The following is a 22,143-nucleotide window of genomic DNA, read 5'->3' on the forward strand; positions in this document are numbered from 1 at the left end:
GAGGTCTCTTGGCTAAAATAAGATGGGGCTGGGTGCAGTTGCAGAGTTGTTTGTATTCTGCCTGCCTATATCCAACCCCCACCCACCCCACCCTACCCCATCCCACTCCCACCAAGGCAAATTGACCAAAGGCATGCCATTTTGTTGACTACTGAATGACCTGCCTCCTCCCCGCTCCCATCTCCGAAAGTCTCCCAGTGATTGATATTAGAATGTACTCTTATATTTCCAAGATCAGAACGTTGTAATTAATGATATTGCTCCTTTTGATGTTGTAACCAGGATATTACTATTATTTTATTAACCAGGATGTTAAGAATCAATCCTGTACCCTGTAACACTCACTAGCTCTAAAGAATGTTTACATTAATTTGGCTTGCTTTCTACTTTTGTCATATGCTTGCTTAAGTCCCCAATAAAGGATAAAATGAGTTTTTGCCTTTATAAACTCACTGAAATGTGCACTGAGGGCTGCAATCTAAAGAATCACTTTTAGATTCTCACCGTCCAGTTATAACCGAATAAAAGACTCTTCTAAATGTCAAGACACGATAGTGGCTGTCATTGATTTGAGCCCACAACAGCCCACTCTTCCCACACGATGCAGGTGGGTTCTGAAGACCTGGGGACATTGTCCAGCAATGGCTGATGGGTGTGGCATCCTTGGGCGATGTCCCCGGTGTGTGGGATGTGTGTGTGTGTGTGGGGGGGGGTGTCACTGTGGGACTTGGTGTCCATTATCTCAGGGCTCCCTGGCAGTTTGGGCTCTGGTTGCCCCCAGAGGTAGTTGTGTTGCTACTCACTACCATCGAGTCGATTCTTAACTCATAGCGACTCTGTAGGACAAAGTTCAACCGATCCTGTGGGTTTCCAAGATTGTAACTCTTGATGGCAGTGGAGAGCCTCATCTTTCTCCCAAGGAATGGCTGGTGGCTTCAAACGGCTGACCTTGTGGTGGGTAGTACTTTCATTGCTGTGCATGAGTCTACTCCCAAATATCTTCCTCGTCCTCAAATCCTTGACTCAGGAACTATTTCTGGGGGAACCCTTACTCTCAGAAGTGAGATCTTTTAGGCCATGGTTGTCCCCAAAATTCATAGGGGACCCTAAACCCTTCTCTCCACTGTAGGGTCTGAAGGAGGTGGCGAGAAGGTGTGCGGGAGGGAGCAGGGTTGCTCTGGGGACTTGTGTGTGCACTGGAGAGAGGGGCGGGAACTATGAGGAGAGTTGGCCTGAGTCTCCCAGAGTTTGGGGCTGGTGCCCAACTCTCTTGGACCAGCTTTGAGGAAACAGTTCCTTGATGGCAAAGTGAGGCAAGTGCCACAGGGCCCAGAAGCAGTCTTCCTTTAGGCCAGGATGGTGGGAAGGAGCCCTCGGGCAGTGTGTGGGGGTTGGGGTACGACCATTGAAGCTCTGGATGAAAGTCCCTGAGGGGGCAGGCCTCTACAGTAAACCCACAGAGTCTCACAGTGTGAGTCAGGCTGGGGGTGGGGGGGTTTGGTCTGGCTCAGAGGGTCCCTTCCCACACCCTCTCGGGAGGCCCTCAGGTCTCCATGGGTCCTGCCTGCGCATTGGGAAAGTAAGGGCACATGCCAGGGTGCCCTGAAAATGAGGCCCTGGGGGAAGCACACCCTCCTCCGTGCCCAGAGCCCAGCTCCTTCACCACACCAGTGCCCTGGTGACCGCCCACTATAGCCCCCATTTTTCTGAGGCTGGAGAGGGGAGGGGGGGGCGCTATCAATGGGTGAATTGTGTTCCTCCAAAAGGTACACTAAAACCCCAGCCCCTGTGAATGGGACTTGGTTTGGAAATAAATACAGCCTTCGAAGGGGTTCACATCAAGTACTCTGAGCTCATGCTGGGTAGGGAGGGTCCTAATCCTATTGAGTGGTCCCTCATCCGAGAAGGGGGGAGGCAGAGAGAGTCAGGGAGCATGGGCATGTGATGAGGGCCAAGGATGGAGGGGCTGTGGCACCGAGCGTGCTGCTGGCTGACAGCGTGTGCGGTTATGCAACGAGGAAGAGGTTAACACTTTCTTCCCCCAGTCTGTGGTTGGGCCTCTGTGCTCTGTCCAGCAGCTTCCACTCTCACTTCAAAGCCCCTGGCCTTCCTGTTCCTCTGGGAAGCCCTGGTCCCCACTGACCACACTGGCCACATAATGCAGCCAGGTGCCCCTGTGGTCCCCATGCCATCTGCACTGGAGGCCACAGGGGTCTGGATTGTACTTCTGCCCTGGCAACTCACACGGGCAGGTAGATGATTATGATGCTCAGAGGGTGTAGAGGGTCTATTGTAGGCTCCTCACACCCCTGGGATCCTTGCAGGCAGAGTCAGGGGTCGAGCTGGGGTTCCCTACAGCTATTTGGGGGCCAGGGTCAATGCCAATGCTCCCAAGAGTGTGCCTGGCCTTCTCCAAGGTGAGTTGGCCAACATCTAGGCTCCGTTCTTGTTCTGTCTCAGACACAAGGGCATCAAGAGCTGGAAGGCTCCATGGCTCCTGAAGGCTAGGGGGTGAGGGTGGAATCTTTTTTTTTTTTACCTCCTGGGAAGAATGTTTTTTTAAATTGAAGGGGGAAAAAAGCTGTTGAGACTATACACAGCAAAGCATGTACCCATCCGACAGTTTCTACGTGTGCAATTCAGTGGCACTGATTGCAGTCTGGGGACTTTCTGAATCCTTCCTCTCAGCTACCACAAACTCACTGTCCTCAAAGATTCTTTTCCAGTCTTTCAATAAGATTTTTTTTTTAAAAAAGCATAATGCTCAAGGCAGGGCTATTTAAAAAAACCACAAGGAAACTTTTTCCCCCTAGTTCAGGCAACGTCGTTTGATTTTAATATGACTCTAGGAGACAGGTTTGGTTTCAGTTTTAAAGGTTATCTCAGGGCAATAGTTGGAGGCGTGAACTCACCCTCCATGAGCCTAGAGCCCGGGAGAATTTGACATGCTCTCCTGCATTTTCTTCCTTCAGGTCCGTAGTACAGTGAGACCTTTATAATCACCAATTCCCCATCCGTGGATTCAGCGAACTGTGTAACAAAGCTATTGGGTGGTGGTAGGGGGTGCAATTATGTGTTCACATCCAAGGTTAAGAGGGAAGGTAACATGATATTTACATTGTATTTACATTGTACTCTTTTTTAAAAAAGATTACTTTGGTCAGATTTATACTCTGTAATATATTTATTTTTTTTCTTCCTAAGTTTAAAACAGTCTTGAAATCGACTCCTCCTCCTTTTGGAAGTTTTATCACTGTATTGTTTAGCCCCCATTTTACTTCGCAATTGTCATCTTTTACAAATTGACATTCTGGCTCCCTGTTTTCAGTACTGTGCGTTTATTTTATTTGGGTACTTCTAGGCGGTGTGACCCTGTTTGCTAATCTCACCGGCCGTCGTGTTGGTTCTCCGAAATACTCCCTCTGGAGATTCTTTTCAGGTTAGTGTCTGTTGACCTGGAAATGTCTTAATTTCACCATCGCCGAGTCTGTAAATTATTGGCTGGTCGTTTTTGTCTTCCATACATGCATATATGTCACCCCATTTTCTGCTTGTCTGCATGGTTTCCGCTGAGAACACAGAGTTTAGTGTTAATTGGCTCTCCCTATAGAGAACTTTCTTTCTGCCAAGGTACTTTTTGGGGATTCTTTCCTGGTCTTTGGTTAGAGAAAGCTTAATTACCTTGGTGATCTTCTTTTGCGGGCACTAGCCCGTTGCTCAGCTTTTGGAATGCATACCTTCTGGACTTTCAGAATATGAGGGAAGTTTTCTTCCACAACCACATTGGTAATTTCCTCTGTGTATTTGTTCTGGATTCCAAACACTCATAAATTACTCCTCTTGATAGTATCTCACATCATTCCTAAGCTTTATTTGTTTGGCTGTTGTGTTTTTCTGATAAGTACATTGGGATACATTGGGATGAACAATGTATCTTGGGATACATTGTATCTCACGGGGGGTGACACCACCCTCTGGGGAGAGCTGGGATGGTCTGGGGGAGCAGCAAAAGCAGATACCTACACTTTACTCTGGATTATGGGCTATGGTGTAAAAGCTTTTAGTTGCCAGAGAGGAGATAAGTAACTTTTTCTTTTTTAATTTCTGAAAAGGGAAAATTTGGGAAACTATGCCCCAGCAGAGCTTTGTCTTTAATTTTACTAATTTGGTCTTTTATTGTCTCGGTTATCCTCTTTTGTCCATTCAATGAACTTTATCTCTTTCTGAAATCTTAGTATTAATCTTCTGGAATTCTGTGTGTATAGTTTCACTTTTTTTGGGGGTAGAGTTTTCCCTTATTTTGTCAGTTTGTTCGTTTAGTGTCTTCCTGAAACCTTTTGAAGTTTTTGTCTGAAGCTTTCTCAACATTTCTCTCAAGCAAATTGGAAATATCATTCTCTGGAATTCCTTCCCAAGTGGTTCCAATAGCACTTATTCCTCAGGAAATTTCATTTATTTAATTTTTCTATTGAGAATTAGGTGATGGTGTACAGAGTGGGTCATTAGTTTTACATCCAACGCTTCCGATGCACTCGGTTCCATCCCACCTTCTCCTGGCAGTTTCTGTCTCTACTCCTCTTTTTTGAACCTTCTGAATTTTGTCCTTGGGCAAGTGCTTCCCCCTTGATCCCAAATGATTGGTTATTTATTCTAAGGTGTGCACATTTCAATAGTGGCATTGCTCCCTGTACACACCTTCCTATTGGTTGGCTGAAAATTCCATCACAAGGTGAGTGCACCTCCAGACTCAAAGGGTGACCAAGCGTCGTAGTCTTGGGGATGCCACCAGTCACTATCTGACCAGCAACCTTTGCCTCTCTTGATCTTGAGGATTACTTCCCCATACTTTTCTTCCTCTCTATCTTAGGAAAGGTGTTCTAATAACACAAGGATTGGGCTGCTAACCACCAGGTCAGCAGTTTACAACCACCAGTCATTCTTCAGAAGAAAGTAGCAGCCGTCTGCTTTTGTTAAGCTCCACAGTCTCAGACACGCTATAGAAGGTCACCGTGAGTTGGCTACTTAAGGAAGGCTTTCTGGCTCTGTATTTTTGTCAATGGTCTGATGCACTCTGTCCTGTTTTCTTGTGTGAACTGAAATTGTCTATTGTCTGAGACATTTTAGTGTTGTTATATTTGTACTTTATTGGTGGCTGTATACATATTCGTAGGCACTCACTACCTGTCTCCTGGTGGGTGTAACAGAGAATGGGAATGTGGATACAGCTCTCTATTTGCTGCTCATGCGTGCAATGGAGGATGGGGTTGGCTACCTATCGTTGATCAGGTGGTACAGGAGTGGGTAGTGGATTTTGACCAATGGGTGGGGCTGCAGGATGCATCGATGTGTCTGGGCCCTGTGGGCATGGTTGCTGTCTCCCACTGAGTGGGACAAAGAGAGATGGAGAGAAAGGAAAAGCAGAAATAAGCAAGTAGCAACAGGAAAAAGAGAAACAAGAACAAAATTAACAAGTAGGGGAAACAGGCAGACAACATCACGACAAAAGAACTTAATACCTGAGAAATGGAAAGGAAATATAAACAAGGGAGGGGAAAAGAAAAGAGAAAATCCTCCGCACAAACCACAAACTGGTGTGCAGACAGAGAAAAGGAAATAGTGAAGGAAAAACTAAGATAAAAAAAGAACGAGAAAGATAGGACGGGAGCAAAGAAAGAGTAGCTCATGCACATGCAGACTCAGCGGGGGTGGGGGTGGCAGTCACCCACTGTCCAGTGGCCCCACAGGGGGCTCACCTCAGACCTCAGGCTGTGGAGTGGGTGAAACTGCAATTAATTTTTGTTTGGTGACCTTGTACCCTGCAACTTTGCTAAGTTCCTCTATGAGCTCTAGGAGGTTCCCTGTGGACGCTGAGATTTTTCTCTATATAGGATCATATCATCGACAAACAGAGATGATTTTACTTCTTCTTTTCCAATCTGGATAACTTTTACAGATAGGCATTGCTTAGCATTTACTCAGTGAAGTCTGACCAGTAGTCTCCTAAGATTACACTAGGGTGCATGCTAAGTACGTGGTTCTGTCTGCCTCCTAGAATCTCTTAGGGTCCTGCATCCACCCTGGTCCTGAGGCAGCAGGGGTGGGAGTGTCCTGTTGCCCATCTAAAGCTGCTTGTCCCACCATGCTTACTCCAGGCAGGGACCTTGCAGATGCTTCCAGAACCATCAAGGGGAATAACCCAGCAAGACTGCCGCCTTCCTCAGCCCGTGTGTCCCATGAGTGACACCTGGGCCTGAGGCCACAGCTCCTCCAGGTTATGGTTGCTGGCTGTGCCAGGAGTAACTGAACAGGCAGTTTGGTGAGGAGGCAGAGGCAGAGGCAGAGGAGGGCTGGGCTTAAAGTCCATTGAGATGGGGCAGGCAGCCAGGAGGAAGGAAGGAAGGGACCTGGGATGATGGGTCTTGAAGTGGACAGTAAGTGATGCATACGTACATGTTTTTTCTTGTCTCATTGCTCTGGCTAGACTTGCTAACAAAATATTGAACAAGTGACAGCAGGCTCCCGTGTACCTTGATTTCAAGGGGAAAGCTCAGTTTTTCTCCATGAAATACAATTCTGGCTGTTGGCTTTTTATACTTGTATATGCCTTGAAACATAGGCATTTCCCTTATGGTCCTATCTTCCTAGCATTTTCATCAAGAAAGGGTATTAAATTTTATCAGATCCCCTCCCCCCATCTATAGAGATGATCGTATGGCTCTTATCCCTGGTTTTATTGATATGGTGTATTATGTTGATTGATTTTTTAAGTTGAGCCACCCCTATATTCCTGAAATAAATCTTGCTTCCTCATGGTGTATGATTCATTTCACACAGCATTGGATTCTGTTCACTAGTATTTTATTGACTTTTACATCTATAGTTATAAGAGACACTGACCTGTAGTTTTCTTGTGGTGTTTCTGTCTGGTTTGAATATCAGGGTTATGTTTGTGTCACAGTATGAATTAGGGAGTATTTCTTCCTTTTTCTATCTTTTGAAGAATTTAAACAGAAGTTGGGCCAATTATTCTCTGAATATTTTCTAGGATTCCCCAGTGAAGTCATCTGGTCCAGGACTTTGTTTAATGGGGTTTTTGATCATTGAATTGATCTCCTCACCTGTTATAAATCTGTCAAGCTTTTCTATTTACTCTTGAGCCAATTTGGGTAGATTGTGTGCTTTTAAGATCATGAGGTGTCAATGGGAAGAGGTATCAGAAGCTCAAAAACAAGCAACCACATTGATGTGAAGGAGGGTGGATGTGGTGAAGAACCCAAACCCACCTGTGAGATAATTGGACAGTCCTTCTCAGAAGGGTCACAGGGAAAGGATGATGAGTCCAGGGTGTGGTATGGCACTGATGAACCACATAATGATCCTCTAGTTCCTTAACTATTATGGTTTTTATTTGTTTTACCTCATTAATCATGCTAAACTTGGGCATGTTCATTTGTCTAATTAAGGTCATTCGATGCATGAGAGCCAAAGTAGAGAATTCAGAAACAGTAACAGGAGTAATGGCTCCCAGAGTGCACAGGTAGAGAAGGGGGTGGAGGGTCAGAAGGAGGAGCTGATAGTATTGATGACTATATAACCCCACGAGAAGGGAGTGAACAATGGAATTGTATGTGAATGAATATATTGGATGGTGTAAGATAGAGCAAAACAAACAAACAAACAAACAAACAAACAAACAAACAAATAAATAAGGGTTCCTGGGAGGTAGGGTGGTAGAGGGGAGCTGAGATCAAGGAATCCAAGAAGAAAGAAAATGTTTTGAAACTGACTGTGGTAGCAATTGTATATTACTGCTTGATGTGATTGAACTATGGAATGTTATGGTATCTGTAAGAGCTCCCAATAAAATGATTAAAAAAAAGAATTTGACTATTTCATCTAGGTTATCCAGTTTGTTAGCATACAGTGTTATCCATAATATTCTGTAATAATGTTCTTTATTTTTATGGAGTTATAATGTCACCTCGTAAGCAATTAATTGTGCTTATTTGCCTCTTTCCTCTTGTCTGTCTAATTAATAAAAACCTCCAAACTCACTGACTTCAAGTTGATTCCAAATCATAGTGACTCTATAGGACAGATTGCCCTTTGGGTTTCTTTTCTTTTGAAATCATTTTACTGGGGCCTCATATAGCTCTTATCACAATCCACCATCCATTGTGTCAAGCACATTTGTACATTTGTTGCCATCATCATTTCCAAAACATATTCTTTGTACTTGAGCCCTTGATATCAGCTCATTTCCCACCCTGGGCCTGGTGTCTGAGGCCCCTCTGAGAGCCCCGTATGCCATGATTCCCCCTCGTTGAGGTTTCTTTGCTCGTGACCTCTCCCTCCCCAAGGAGCGCTGATGAATCCTTAACACGTGAGAAATTTTCCCGGGCTCGCCATCTCCCCCCTGCTGGTCCACTCACATCCTGCCCTCCTTGTGGCTGGCCTCTCCCACCGAACTGGGGTTCTCAGACTGCTCTGGGACCCCAGCACCCCCAGCCTGGGACCACAGGGGCCGGGGAAAGTGCCCGGTAAATGGTTGAGCGGGCAGCTGTGTCGGGTATTTCTCAGCCATCATTTCTGTCTCTCTGATTTCAAATGGATTTCACCTTCTCTTAGGCCTGTGCTGGGACTGGCTCTGCCCCACCCACTCGCAAGGCAGCAGGGTTGACTGCTACCGGCCCAGAGGCTGACCTGGGGCTGCCCCAGTCAGTAGGTCCCAGGTCCCAGATACACCTCCCATTCTAATAGCGTAACCCCATAGTCTCCTGGCTTACATCCAGCTCCCCCCACCCCCAACAAACTCCAAAGGCAAGGGCCCCGAATCTTCATCCTGCTATCCGCACCCCTCCACTGCCTCCTTCACTCCTGACCTGGGGGAGTCCTCAGGAACCGTCACCATCTGGCCAGATGGGAGCTGCAGCCATCTTTGCATGAAAGGTAGGAAAACGAGTCACCCGAGGGAGCTGTGAGCATGCCCAGGCCACACAGCTGCCAGCAGAGAGCCCAGGACCTATTCCACCCCAGTTCTCCTGGACACTCTCCTGATGGTCTGGGTCCTCACTGTCTGCACATTTTTGACTGTGTCCCTGCTGGGTGTGACAACTTCCCCCTTGTGGTGGAAAGAGCATGGAACTAAGAGGATTCCTGCCCCAGAGGGTCTTGGGCTCACATGGCTCAGCGCAGCCTTCTGCTGAAGATGCAGGGTTGGGGGACACTTACGGGTGAGGTTTGACACGGATGTAGTTCTTGGGGATGAAGCCCTCAGCACCCTGAAGTTCGGCCTTATACCAATTCTGGTCATCCTCCATGTTCAGGATCTGTGAACAGAGAGACCAGGTTGCTTAGCCACCCAGAGCAAGGACAAAGGTCTCCTTGCCCTGCTGAGCCCCTGTGCCTGCGGAGGAGCCCCCTTCAGCCCTGTCCAGCGGAGAGCTGGAGGCTCCAGACAGGTGCTGCCCAAGGACACTGAGTGCCTGTGATTCCACTGTCCTGCTCCGTCCCTGGATCAGGACACCCCACTCCCAGGAGGTCCACAGCTTCCTGGGGAAGGCAGGTGGCGGCCCAGAGCAGGTCTGCCCAGTGGGGTGGGGCCCCACCGATCATATCTCCAGCAGACTGAAGGGATTGGGGGCATAGATCTGGGGCCTTTTATCCCTGAGCTAAGTCCCCAGCATGAAGCTGTCCATCATTTGCACAACTGGAAGAATGTAATCAGCGTCACTGAATTTTACATGTAGGAATTGTTGAATTGGCATATGTGTTATTCTGTATGTTACACACACACACACACAGAGTCTACCAAGAGAAACTGGGTTTTACTCCCACAGGCCAAGATCTGAGGCCCCGTCCTGGGAGCAGCCACCCACTGTCTGTCCACCAGCCCTGCTGAGCCCCTGTCTTCCTGCTCCTGTAGTCTGGGAAGAATCAGCAGGCACAGGGCAGGCAGAGCTGGTGGCTGACTCAGGAAAACTCACTGTAAACAAACAAAACCAAACAAAGGTCTCAGGTTATCGAGGAAACCACGGAGCCCCGGTGGAGCAGTGGGTAAGCCCGGGGCTGCCCCTTGATAAAGCAAAGGGCAGCACAAACGAGGCAGACCCTCCACAGAGAGCTTGCCCCTCAACGGGAGATAGTGGCTGCCGCCATGCTCTCTAATGTGAGGCCAGTCGTGAGGCTGGTGCAGGACAGGGTGGGGTTTCACTCTGTCGTGCGTAGGCTCATAGGTAGAGTCGGAGCTGACTCAAGATCCCGAACAACAACAACAACAACAACAATGGCAACAACAGGGTTGGCATGGATTGATGTCAGTGGGTTTGGTTTTTGGTTTCATTAAAAAAGTAGGGTCCCTAGGTGGCTTGATGTCAGCCACCAACACAGGTACCCTGTGTCTGGAGCACTTGCCCACTCTGTCTGCTTCTGATTCACTCTGTGACCCTGGTCTCCGTTTCTTTATCTGTCAAATGGGCATGTTAATGGCCCACATTAAACGTAGTTGTGTTTGGTGAAATACAAATGCCTATGTACACCTGCGAACATACCATGTCTAATCTCAGCTTGGCTTTGTTTTATTTTCCCGCCCGGAGATGTTTTCAGTCAGTTCTTACTGTCTGAGTCAGAGGAATCCCTCTGAGGAAGGGAGTCCTGGCTTCTCAGTGGGAAATGCAATGGCCTGAGCCGAAACTCATCCCCCTAACCTTCCATCCTACTATCCCCCACCCTTACCAGGACGACACCCAATACACTCACCCAAACATTGACTCTGTGTTCAGTCCAGAGCAAGGGACAGAGCATACCAAGGAAAGAGCAAATGACCAAGACCCTTTGATGTAGTGGGGAGCAGTCTGGAATCACAACGCAGGGTGAGCTGGCTGGAGAACGTCTGGTGGGGTGGAGTGTCCTTTAGGCTGTGGTCAAGAAAGGTCTCTCAGAGGAAGGCCATTTGACTGAGGTACAAACCACAAGAAGGAACAAGACATGAGAAGATGTGAGGAAGGGTGTCCAAGCAAGAGGAAACAGCTTGTACAAAGGCCCTGACGTGGGCACAAGCTCTGTCTACAGAATAAAATGCCCAGGTTCGAGGGAGGTCAGGGTAGGGGCTGGCAGACAAGGGCCAGACCATGCAAGAACTTCTCAGCCACATGAAATAGAGCGTTCACATTTTATTTTAAAAGCCACAGGGATGAAGGATATCCTGTGGTTTCAGGTTAACTATGGAGACACGGGAGCTCTGAAGCTACCCCACATACCCCTTCTTAATATAGTTATGAGATTTATATTATCTGAAGCAATCTAGAAATTCATTGCAATACCCAACAAAAGTCCATCTGCCTTCTTTGTACAGATAAAAAAAGCCAATCCTCAAATTTAGATGGAAGGGCAAGGCACCTGAACAGCTAGAGCAATTTTGAAGAAGAAAAAAGGTGAGTGATCTTACACTTCCCCCAATTTCAAAGCACATTTTAAAGCCACGGTCATTAAAACAGCCCGGTCAAAACTCACTGCTACTGAGTCCATTCCAACCTATAATGACCCTCCGGAACAGAGTAGAACTTCCCCTGTGAGTTTCCAAGGCTACACTTTCCCCCCAACTGTTTTATTGGTAAGTAATTTACATATGATATAACTCAACAGTTCAATCATTGAATCATAACAAGGAGAATCATACAATCCCCCCATTCTGGCCCTCCTTCCCCACTCCCGTCTTCATTAGCTACTCCCCAAATCCCCTTCCCCTCCCTACTATCTACCCACACCGTGGTATTCCCTATAACACTTTTTACTGGTTATTCCCATTATGCATCCACTGCTATGCTTCCCAGCTGGGAGACCCACCAGAAAACAATAAAACACAAAATCGCGCTAAGGTGGCAAGGATAAAAACATAATAGGCTACATAATAGACTAGGTGGCAAGGATAAAAACATAATAGACTACAGACAAAAATACAAATCATGTGCAAGAAGGAAAAGACCCCAACAACAGTAGAAAAGCCAGGGGAGAAATTTCTGTCATGGAACCAGTAAGAGATATTTGCACCCAGACCCAATTCAGGTTGCGTCTATAAGGTGGTCAGCTGGCCAGGTAGCAAGGTCGATCCAGCACGATCAAGATTACAGTGGTCTCTGCCTGATAGGCTGTTGTCCGAGAACGTTGCCTGTGGCTAGAGCAGATCTGCCAGTGGCTCAAGAATGTAAATCTTTACGGGAGTAGAAAACTTCATATTTCTCTTAAAGAGAGGCTGGTGGTTTCAAACTGCTGGTCTTGTGGTCAGCAGCCCAATGTGTAGCCCACTGTGGCCCCACAGCTCCTACACAGCCCGGTGTTGACATAATAATAGACACATAGCCCAATGGCATATAATTAAGGGTCCAGAAATAAATTCAAATGGCTATGACCACCTCATTTCCAACGAGGACGCTAAGTCTACTTCATGGGAACTTAACAAAGTTTACTGGGAAAATGGAATTTCAACATGCAAGTGAATGAATCAGGATCCATTTTTTACACCATATACAAAAGCATTTAAACTCGATCCCAAACCTAAATATAAAGACTAAAACCATACAGTTATTAGAAAAATATATAGGGTTGAGGCTCTAAGCTTTACTATCTAGAAAGAGATCAGCTATGATAATAAAAGTCTAGCAGTTTAGATACATAGGGGCTCATAAAGTGAAATCATTTTGTATATTAAATAACTTTATTTTAAAAATGAAAAGAAAGCCTACTGATTAGGAGAAATGTGGGGGGTACTATATAAATGAAAAGAGATGAATATCCCCAATATATAAAATACTTCCACAACTTAATAATGAGAAGGCAAACAATCAAATAATAATTTTAAAAAACGGGAAATGGCTTGGACAGATATTTCAGCAAAGAGGATATTTAAAAATGGCCATCCGTTTCATGAAGAGGTCGTCAATGGTGTCAATCATTACGGAGGGGCAAATCAAACCCACAGGGAGCTACCATCTCACTCTCATTGGAAGGCACTTTTTTTTAAATTGGAAAATTATATATGCTGGTGAGGATGTGGGTAAATAGGAATATTCACCCTTTCATGGTGGGCATGTAAAACGGCACAATCACTGTGGAAAACATTATGCCTCAACCAACTGAACACAGAACTATCATAGAACCTAGCAAATTCCAGTCCTAGGTCTATATCCAGAGAAAATGAAGGCACAGTAATGTTCATTGCAGCGTGTTCTACAATCGCCACCAGATGGACACAAGAGAAATGTCTATCAACAGATAAACCGAGAAACAAAATGTAGTATATACATCCAATGGAATATTACTCAGCCACGAAGATAAATGAAGACACAATGCACACCGGAAGATAGAGGTCACCAGCCGTTTCCCATTTTACTGTTGAGCTTGCATGACTTTACCGCTGCAGCCAGAAACCTGCACTCCGCTTTGTCACTCTTGAGTCAACCAACCCCTGTAACTCTGTGAGCCAACAGAAACCCCCATCTGACCCACACACTCGGAACTTGTCGGCTCCTACAACGGTGTGAACCATTTCCTTGAGACAAACCTGTCTCTCTCTCTCTCTCTCTCTCTCTCTGTTTCACTGGTTTTGCTTCTCTAGAGAACCCAGACTAAGACACCTTCATACGCGTAGAAACTGTTCAATTGGTATGTGTGGTTTTTTGGGGTGTGTGTTTTGCTGCACATATTTTTTGCCACGATACAACTAACCATCAAAACAAAACAAGCCGTGGGCTTCCTGGATGGGAGGCAGGGGAAAGGGGAGAGGGATTTGGCTGCTGTCTGCCAGGAGGTGTTACTGTGGACCAATGACTATATTGTTGTTTGCCGGTCCTGGCTTGTGGTGTGCTGTTAATGACCTTAGTGAACCCCCTTAACTGTGAAGGAAAAAAAAAGCTATGGGTGCAGGTGTCAACTTTTGAGTTGTCCTTTAGATAGATTACTCTGGTTGCCCAGCAGGCTGGGGAGCAGCACGGGGTGGGAAACAGCAGGGTCTACTACACTGGCCCAAGAAGGTGATGGTGGAGGTCTGGTAAGGGGTGGCAGTGTGGTTAAGAAGTGGCTTATGGAGCCAAGTTCACTGGGGTGGCTGTCACAGTGAGCCCACGTCTCATTATGTTCTCACATTCAGTTTTGAAGAATGAATTTTGCATCTGGCTCCTGAAGGGCACTTTGTGGGATTATAAACTAGATGGGCCATTGAGACTAGCCTCTACCTTAGCTGGGAAGGGGCTGGACACTTGGACATTGGGCACACAGCATCTCTGCTCAGCAAAGAGAACAAGGAGGCAGTGTGACAACGCAGTCACATTGTTGCCATTATACAAATCAGGGCCGGTCTAGAATGAGGGAGATTCAAGGGGATGCCACAAAACTCAATAATATGCTAAAAGCACTGAAAGCCTCATGAATAGCAGCAGGATTTTGTCAGATGTAGTGCCAGAAGATGAGGCCCTCAGGTTGGAAGTCACTTAAAATATGACGGAGGAAGAGCTGCCGTCTCAAAGTACCATCAATCCTAATGACGTGGTGGAGTGGAGCTTTTGGGATCTTCATTTGTTAAAGGGGCAAGATTCAACATGAGAAGAAACAGCTGCAAGCATCTACTAATAACTGCAACTGGAATGTACAAAGTATGAATGAAGGGAAATTAGAAGCTGTCAAAAGTGAAATGCCCTGCATAACGATTGATATCTAGGCATTAGTGAGCTGAAATGGACTGGTATCGGCCATTTTGAATCAGACAAACATGGTTTAACTTGCCAAAATGACAAACTCAAGAGGAACGGCATCACATCCATCGTCAAAGAGGACATTTGGGTTTTATCTTGAAGTACATTGCTGTCTGTGATAGGATGACATCTATATGCACGCAAGGAAATACAATCAGTACAACTACTATTAACATCTATACGCAAACCACTAATGCTCTTGATGAAGAATTTTAAGACTTTCACCAATGTCTTCAGTCTAAAATTGATCAAACGTAATCAAGATGCACTGATAATTATGAACGATGGGAATGCAAAAGTTGGAAACAAAGAGGAAGGAACGGTGATTGGAAAATAAAATAAAAATGGCTGGAAAACAGTATTTGGAAACAAAGCTAGATCAGATGATAGAATTTTGCAAGACCAATGATTTCATAACCAATACCTGTTTTCAACACTATAAATGGTGACAGATGGACTACGTGGGACTCAAGTGGACTGCATCATGCCAGGGCTGAATGTGAACTAGACTGTCACTTGCTTCTATTTAAGTTCAGTTCAAGCTGAAGAAAACAACAAGTCCACAAGAGCCAGAATACGGCCGTGAGTTTGTCACCTGAACTTATAGAACATCTCAGGAACAGACTGGATGCATTGAGCTCCAATGACAGAAGACCTGATGAGCTGTGGAGTGACATCAAGAACATCATTCATGAAGAAACCGAAAGTTATTAAAAGTACAGGAAAGAAAAAGATCAAAGTGGATTTTAGAAGAGACTCTGAAACTTGCTCTTAGTCACAGAGTCGTGAAGGCCAATGGAAGAAATGATAAAGTAAAAGAGCTAACCAGAAATTTTCAAGCAAAGCTTGAGAAGACAAAGAAAAGTATTATAATGAAATGTGCAGAGACCTGGAGTTAGAAAAGCAAAAAATAAGAACTCTCAGCATCCCCATCCCTTATACTGAAAAATATGAAAGAAAACATTCAAGTCTTGGGTTGCAATATTGAAAGATTCTATGGGCAAAATATTGAACAATGCAGGCAGCATCAATGGAAGATGGAAAGAGTTCACAGTCACTGCACCAAAATAAGTCCTTATCATTTCAAGAGGCAGCCTATCAAGAACCAGTGTACTGAAGGATGACGTGCAAGCTACACTGAAAGCATTAACCAAAAGCAAGCCCACAGAAATTGAAATGTTTCAATAAGCTGATGAAGCACTGGAAGCACTCACTCACCTATACTGAGAAATCTGGACGATAGCTACCTGGTCAGCAGACTGGAAGAGTTTTCTATTTGTGCCTATTCCAAGGTGACCCAATAGAACGTGCAAAATGATAGAACCATATGTGATTTCATATGCAAGTACAATTTTGCTGAGGATCATTTAACAATGGTTGCATCAGTATATTGATAGAGAGTGGCCAGAAATGCAATCGGATTGAGAAGAGGATTTGGAACAAGGAATACCATTTGTGGCAGTTATATAATCCCCTGTCAACTTGAGTGAAGGGGTAGAGTCTAGCCTGTCATTCAGGTCATAGCCAACCATGCCTCTGTGTGAGCATGGCCTTCTCTCGAGGATTCTGGGAACTCCTGTTTTCCTCCCTGGAGGTGGGACACACACTCTCCCTGCAAGACATTCCTGTTGACAAGCCACATGGAGCTACACTGATGGAGCCAGAGCCCTGGAGCCGGAGGAGACTCATGCCAACACTGAGATGCTTCTACCACCACTGAATCCACAAGAGTTTCTACCCACTGGCCTGTGATCTTCCTGCATTAGGTGTCATTGCATGTGTTGTGTGAATCTGAAGAGGAATTTACACACTGGTATCGGACATATGGGCTAATATCAGACTTATGGACTTGATCTGGAATGGGCTGGGATGCTTTAATATACAATTACTCTTTATATGAAGCTCTTCCTTATACTCATATGAGTGTCTATGAGTTTGTATCTCTAGTCTACCTAGACTGACACACCATTGTGTTAGATGAATCTTGACTGAAAGCAGAGAAAGATGTTAGTTGTGCTTTACTGACTGTGCAAAGGTATTAGACTGTGTGGATCATACAAACTATGAATAGCCTGGAGAAGAGTGGGAATTCCAGAACACTCCATTGTGCACATGCGGAAAGTGTACACTGATCAAGAGGCAGTTGTGGGGCTAGAGCAAGGGAATACTGCGTGGTTTAAAAACCACGCGTCAGGGTTGCATCCTCTCACCATACTTACTCAATCTGTTTGCTGAGCAAATCGTCAGAGAAACTGGACTGTGAGAAGAAGAATGTGGCATTGTGATTGGAGGAAGGCTGATTAACAACCTGCGACATGCAGATTGCACAACCTTGCTTTCTGAACTTGAGGCACTTGCTGATGAAGAGGAAGGACTGTTGCCCTCAATATAGATGACAACTCCATGTAAAGAAAATAGAAATCCTCACAACCAGACCCATAGGTACATCATGAGAAATGGATGGCCTTTGTCAAGGATTACATCTTGCTTGGATCTGCAATCACTGCTCACCAAACACCACATGGCACTAATTAAATATCCGGCAGGAGACCTTGGACAGTGTAACATAGGGCAAAATAATAATAATTTCTGAATGATGAAGGGTTCATGAGGGAGGGGGCAGTGGGGAGGGAAAGGGAAAATGAGGAGCCGATATTAAGGGCACAAGTAGAAGGCAGATGTTTTGAGAAGGATGATGGCAACAAATGTACATATGTGCTTGACACAATGGATGTATATATGCATTGTGATAAGAATTGTATGAGCCCCCCAGGGAATGTATGGATGTGCTTTATACAATTGATGTATGTATATGTATGGATTGTGGTAAGAGTTGTTTGAGTCCCTAATAAAATGTAAAAGAAGAAAAGAGAAAAAAATGATTAGGGCAAAGAATGTACAGATGTGCTTTATACAATTGATGTATGTATATGTATGAACTGTGAAAAGAATTGTATCAGCCCCAATAAATTGTTAAAATTAAAAAAAAAATTCAAAAGGGAAAAAAAAAAGAATTGTATGAGCCCCCAATAAAATGACTTTAAAAAATAAAGTATTGAAAGGCAAGGATATGACGTGAGGACTCAGGTGAGTCGGATGCAGGCCATAGTATTTTCAATGACCTCATCTGCATGAGAAAGCTGGACACCGAGTAAAGAAGCCAGAAGAGCCGATGCATTTGGATTATGGTGCAGGTGAAGAAAATGGAAGGACCACGGCCTGCCCCCCAAAACACATCTGTCTTGGAAGACGCACAGCCAGAATGCTCCTTAGAGACAAGGATGACGAGACTTCATGTCATGTACTTTGGACATGCTATCAGAGAACTCAGTCCCTGGCAAAGGACGTCAAGCTCGTGAAGTTGAAGGGCGGTGAAAAAGAGGAAGATCCTGGACAAGACGGATCGACACAGTGGCTGCAACGATGGCTCCCACGTGACGAAATAGTGAGGATGGCACAGGACCCGTGAAGTATTTAGTTCTGTTGTACGTAGGGCCTCTCTGAGTCAGAACTGACTTGATGGCAACCATGAGCAACTATCCCACCAGGCACAAAGAAGAGGTCTGAGCAGAGCACATTGTTTGCTTCTGTGCTGGGGAAGATGCTGCCAGCACACATGGAGCTCTACAGGGAACACCAAGTCCACAAGTTGAATTAGAATGTCTTGCCTCCTAACCTGTGAGAAAATTAATTTCTGTTTGTTAGAGCCATTCACGTGTGTTATCTCTTGGCCTAGCAGCACTAGATAACTAACTAAGGCATCTATTTTAAAGTTAGTGCCGAAAAAAAAATCATCTTAAAAATAGGATTTGACACAGAGCTTACATGCATGCCCCTGAGAGTGAGTGCCTTGGCACCTGGCGTGACCCTTGCTTGAAGCACATGCACTTGGTGTGCAACGTGTGGTAAATGCAGAAAGAGCAAGAGAGAAAATGGGAGTTGCTCCCAGATCTGCCACTTACAGCTGACGTTTGGGACATTTCTTTCTAGTTTCTGTGTGCACAAATCCAATGCATCAAAGTCAAATTTCCCACCACGAAATGATACCTATTGATTATGTGCATAGCGTGAACTGCCTGCTGGGTATAAATGTCTTGATTCTGGTTTTTTCCCCCGTCTACTTAATATATCCTGACTATTTTAGGTCATTAAACCTCCTACCAAAATGGCATGTTTAGAGATCGTATAATATTTTGCACCTTCACTTAGCAGGGAGTCTGGGTTGATGCTAACTTCCAAATTCTCGCCAACTTCTCCAGCCCCACCCTGCTTTATTGTTTTCTCCGTGCCAGTCTCACCAGAGGATGAACTGTGTTTTCTCAGATTTATCTTTTTTGTGGCCCGCATCTGTCACTGGAATGCCAGTGGCAGAAGCGAAGGCATTAAGTCTGTCTTTTTCACTACCGGCTGCTCATTGCCTGGAAGAGTGGGTGCACATTAGCACGATCAGTGGAAGGAGAAAACCATCTCCCGTTGGGTCTCTAGGCTTTCCAGAAGATGAACTTCTTCTGGTCTTAGGACATGGCTGTATATTTATATGCATTCTTCTCGAATGCCTTTCAAAGTGATTATACCATTTTGCCTGTCCACCACCTACCGACAAGGGAGAGTATAGATTTTCCACAGCCTCAACTACTTTGGATAGTGTCTTAAAAACGAGATTTTGTGAATCAGTTGTACGAAAGCAGTTTCTTGCTTGAAGTTAGATGTCTTCTGCTGCTCGTGAACTTGCACGCCTGCTGAGGTGCAGTACCTCTTTGGAAAGTTTCCTGTTCGTATCCTTTGCACATTTCTTTGATTGTTGTTGGAAATAAACAGAGCAGAACATACATCAGCTGAACGATTCCGACACAAGTCGGTGACGTTGATTGCGTTCTTCCATTTGTGCAACCCTCCTCCTCCCGTCTGCTGACTTCCTCCTCCAACAACTTGAATTCATTGACCCCTAAGTGCCCTAGTCATAACCTTGTCAGCTTGAGAGCATGTAGATGGTTCTGCAGAAGCCAGCGCTCCAGGCCTTTCCCCAGGTGTTCCTATTGCCCAGCTTGTGATTTTCTTATTGAGTTTCTACGAGTTCTTTACATATCAAGGGCATTAACAGCTTGCCATACCTTTTTTTCTTTGTCTTCAACTGGCACAATAGCCCCTCCCTTCATCCCTTCCTACTCCTGTTGTGCTAGGATCCTGTTATTAGTTAATATAAGGTCATCCTAGATTAGGGGGCGGGTCCTAGTTCTATGTGACTGGAGGGTAAGAGAGAAGAAACACAGAAGGACAAAGGGAAGATGGCCATGGGAAGGAGGAACAGAGGAGGACGTAGCCAGAAGTTGAGAGAAACCAGGAAGGAACTTCCCCTAGGGCCTTCAGAGCGGACATGACCTTCTAGCCGGCATTGCTGTGAGAGAATACAGTTCTGTTTTCTGAAGTACTCGTTTCTGATGGTACTCGTTTATGATAGCCATAGGAAGCTAACACAGTTTGGGAGCAGCAAGGGACAGGGATTTTGGAGGAAAGCGGGGGAAGTTACAGTCTTTACAACAATTACATGGTGGGACCTCAACTGACCCACAACTACTGGCCACCAGCCAATCCCTTTGAGCCGAGGTCAGAACTCAGCACCCACTCACTCCCATTTCCTAATGGCCCCACTCCCTCCCACACCGCTCTTTCTGGGTCTAAAGAGCCTTGATTGTTCTCAGATGGTTAATAGGTCTCTGAACTAAACCCGAATCTTTACAGAATCTCATTCCTTGTCCAGAGCCCGAGCTGGGGAGATTCCAAGGTCACAGCTAAGCGACTGCCTTGAGGCAGTGTGGCTCCTCTTCTTAATTCCAACCCTTTAGCCTGTCTAGTCTTACAGGGAATGGAGCACACATTTCAGAGTCACCAAAGTTCAAATCTGACCCCACACCAAGCAAATTGTGCCACATCCCCACGCCTCCATTTAGCTTTGGTGAAACATAGCGCTAATTCTCCCCGCTTAGAAGCTGAAGTGGCACACTTGATGTGCACTGTTGAACTTGGGGTCTGGTCAGTGGAAGTTCCTGTCCTTTCCCATACCCGAACAGAGGCTGAGAGCTGGGCCCCGGCCTCAGAGTGCTGGGACATCAGTCTAATGCCGATGGCCCCTTGGGGAGACGGAGGCCAAGGGAGAAAGAATGGCTTGCTGAGAATGAGGTACGGCTGCTTCAGTTGCCGACCTCATATTATGCCACTCCCCGAATCCAGCTCCCGAGAGAGAGCCCACTGCTCGGACCAACCTGGCGGTTGCAATGTATCCAAAGGGCTCAGACAAGGACAGCTGAACTGTGATACGACACTGCTGGGAAACTACATTTTGGAGTTATTTTAGCCCTCCTGGGATTTCTACTCTCAGAAAGATTTACAGTTTCAGAAACCCACAAGGGACCGTTCTACTCGGTTCTACAGGGTCCCTGTGAGTTGCAGCTAACTGGATGGCAGTTCGTGAGAAGGTTATTTTACTTCTTTGTTTAATGAGATCGCCTCTCCATCTCCGCCTTCCACAGTCTCTCAACAGTATTTCCCCCCCTCAGATCCGATGCTTCAAAACAGGCTTGGACAACTAACTATCTGCCAGGCACAGTATCGATGTCTTGAACCCTCGCGGCAGCCATCGAATGAGAGATTATTCATCACCTCTGAATAATCCAGAGTAAACGGAAGCTCAAAGGGACAAAGCATATTGTTCAGAGTCACACATCTAGTAAGTGGGAAAGCTAGACCTGCTTCCTCCAGAGGCCGGACTCTGGCTGTCTTCCCCTGAGTGCCCGGTTCTTAAATCCCACTCCACTAAGCTTACCTTGAGTGTGTCCCCCTTGTTGAAGGCCAGCTCATCACTCTCTGTGGCTTGGAAGCTGTACAGGGCCACGGACTCCATCCTGTGGCCCCCGTCTCCTCCCTCTTCTGCGCTCCTACTGTGCTGAAGCTTTCTGGCTCACAGAGGTGGGCCCAGGACTTCCTGCTTCCTCTACAGTGCAGTTGAGGACTGGTTTCCTCTGTTTTGAGATCTTGTTTGTCTTTTTTGAAGCTGAGACTGCAGCTGTCTCTGACAGGGGGGAAACAGGAAGCTCAGATATGTCCCGGAACAAGGCGGACATGTGAGTTGGCCGGGTCCCCGCTGCAGGCGTTAGAAGCTGGCGCAGTTTCTGGGGAGTCTCCATGTAGCCCTTGTACCTGTGTTCTGGATGATGAAACTGAGTGGGGCTTGGAGGGAGGCAGGCAAACTGTTGTAAAGCCAACCTGCTGATTCAGACACCTCCACCAATTTTCTAATTTCCCCTCTGTATTTCTTAAACTCCAATGTTCCCTGGGCATCCCCAGCTCCTGCTACACCCCGAGCTCGTTGCCTGGCATTCAAAGCCCTTCCAAGTCACTACCA

General features: G+C 45.9%; 1 protein-coding gene across 1 annotated transcript in view; it reads right to left on the reverse strand.

The window, feature by feature from the left end:
- GRAP (GRB2 related adaptor protein) overlaps positions 1–21,642 on the reverse strand; it is a 31,102-nt gene extending 9,460 nt beyond the window's left edge. Inside the window, exons 1-2 of the mRNA XM_075559148.1 lie at positions 21,565–21,642; positions 9,232–9,329 (exon numbers count right to left, since the gene is read on the reverse strand). Of these exons, the coding sequence (XP_075415263.1) occupies positions 9,232–9,329; positions 21,565–21,642 (176 nt within the window). The remainder of the gene's footprint in view (positions 1–9,231; positions 9,330–21,564) is intronic.
- Between the last annotated feature and the right edge of the window lie 501 nt (positions 21,643–22,143).

This window comes from Tenrec ecaudatus, chromosome 10 (assembly GCF_050624435.1).
Source record: "Tenrec ecaudatus isolate mTenEca1 chromosome 10, mTenEca1.hap1, whole genome shotgun sequence".
Taxonomy (NCBI): domain Eukaryota; kingdom Metazoa; phylum Chordata; class Mammalia; order Afrosoricida; family Tenrecidae; genus Tenrec; species Tenrec ecaudatus.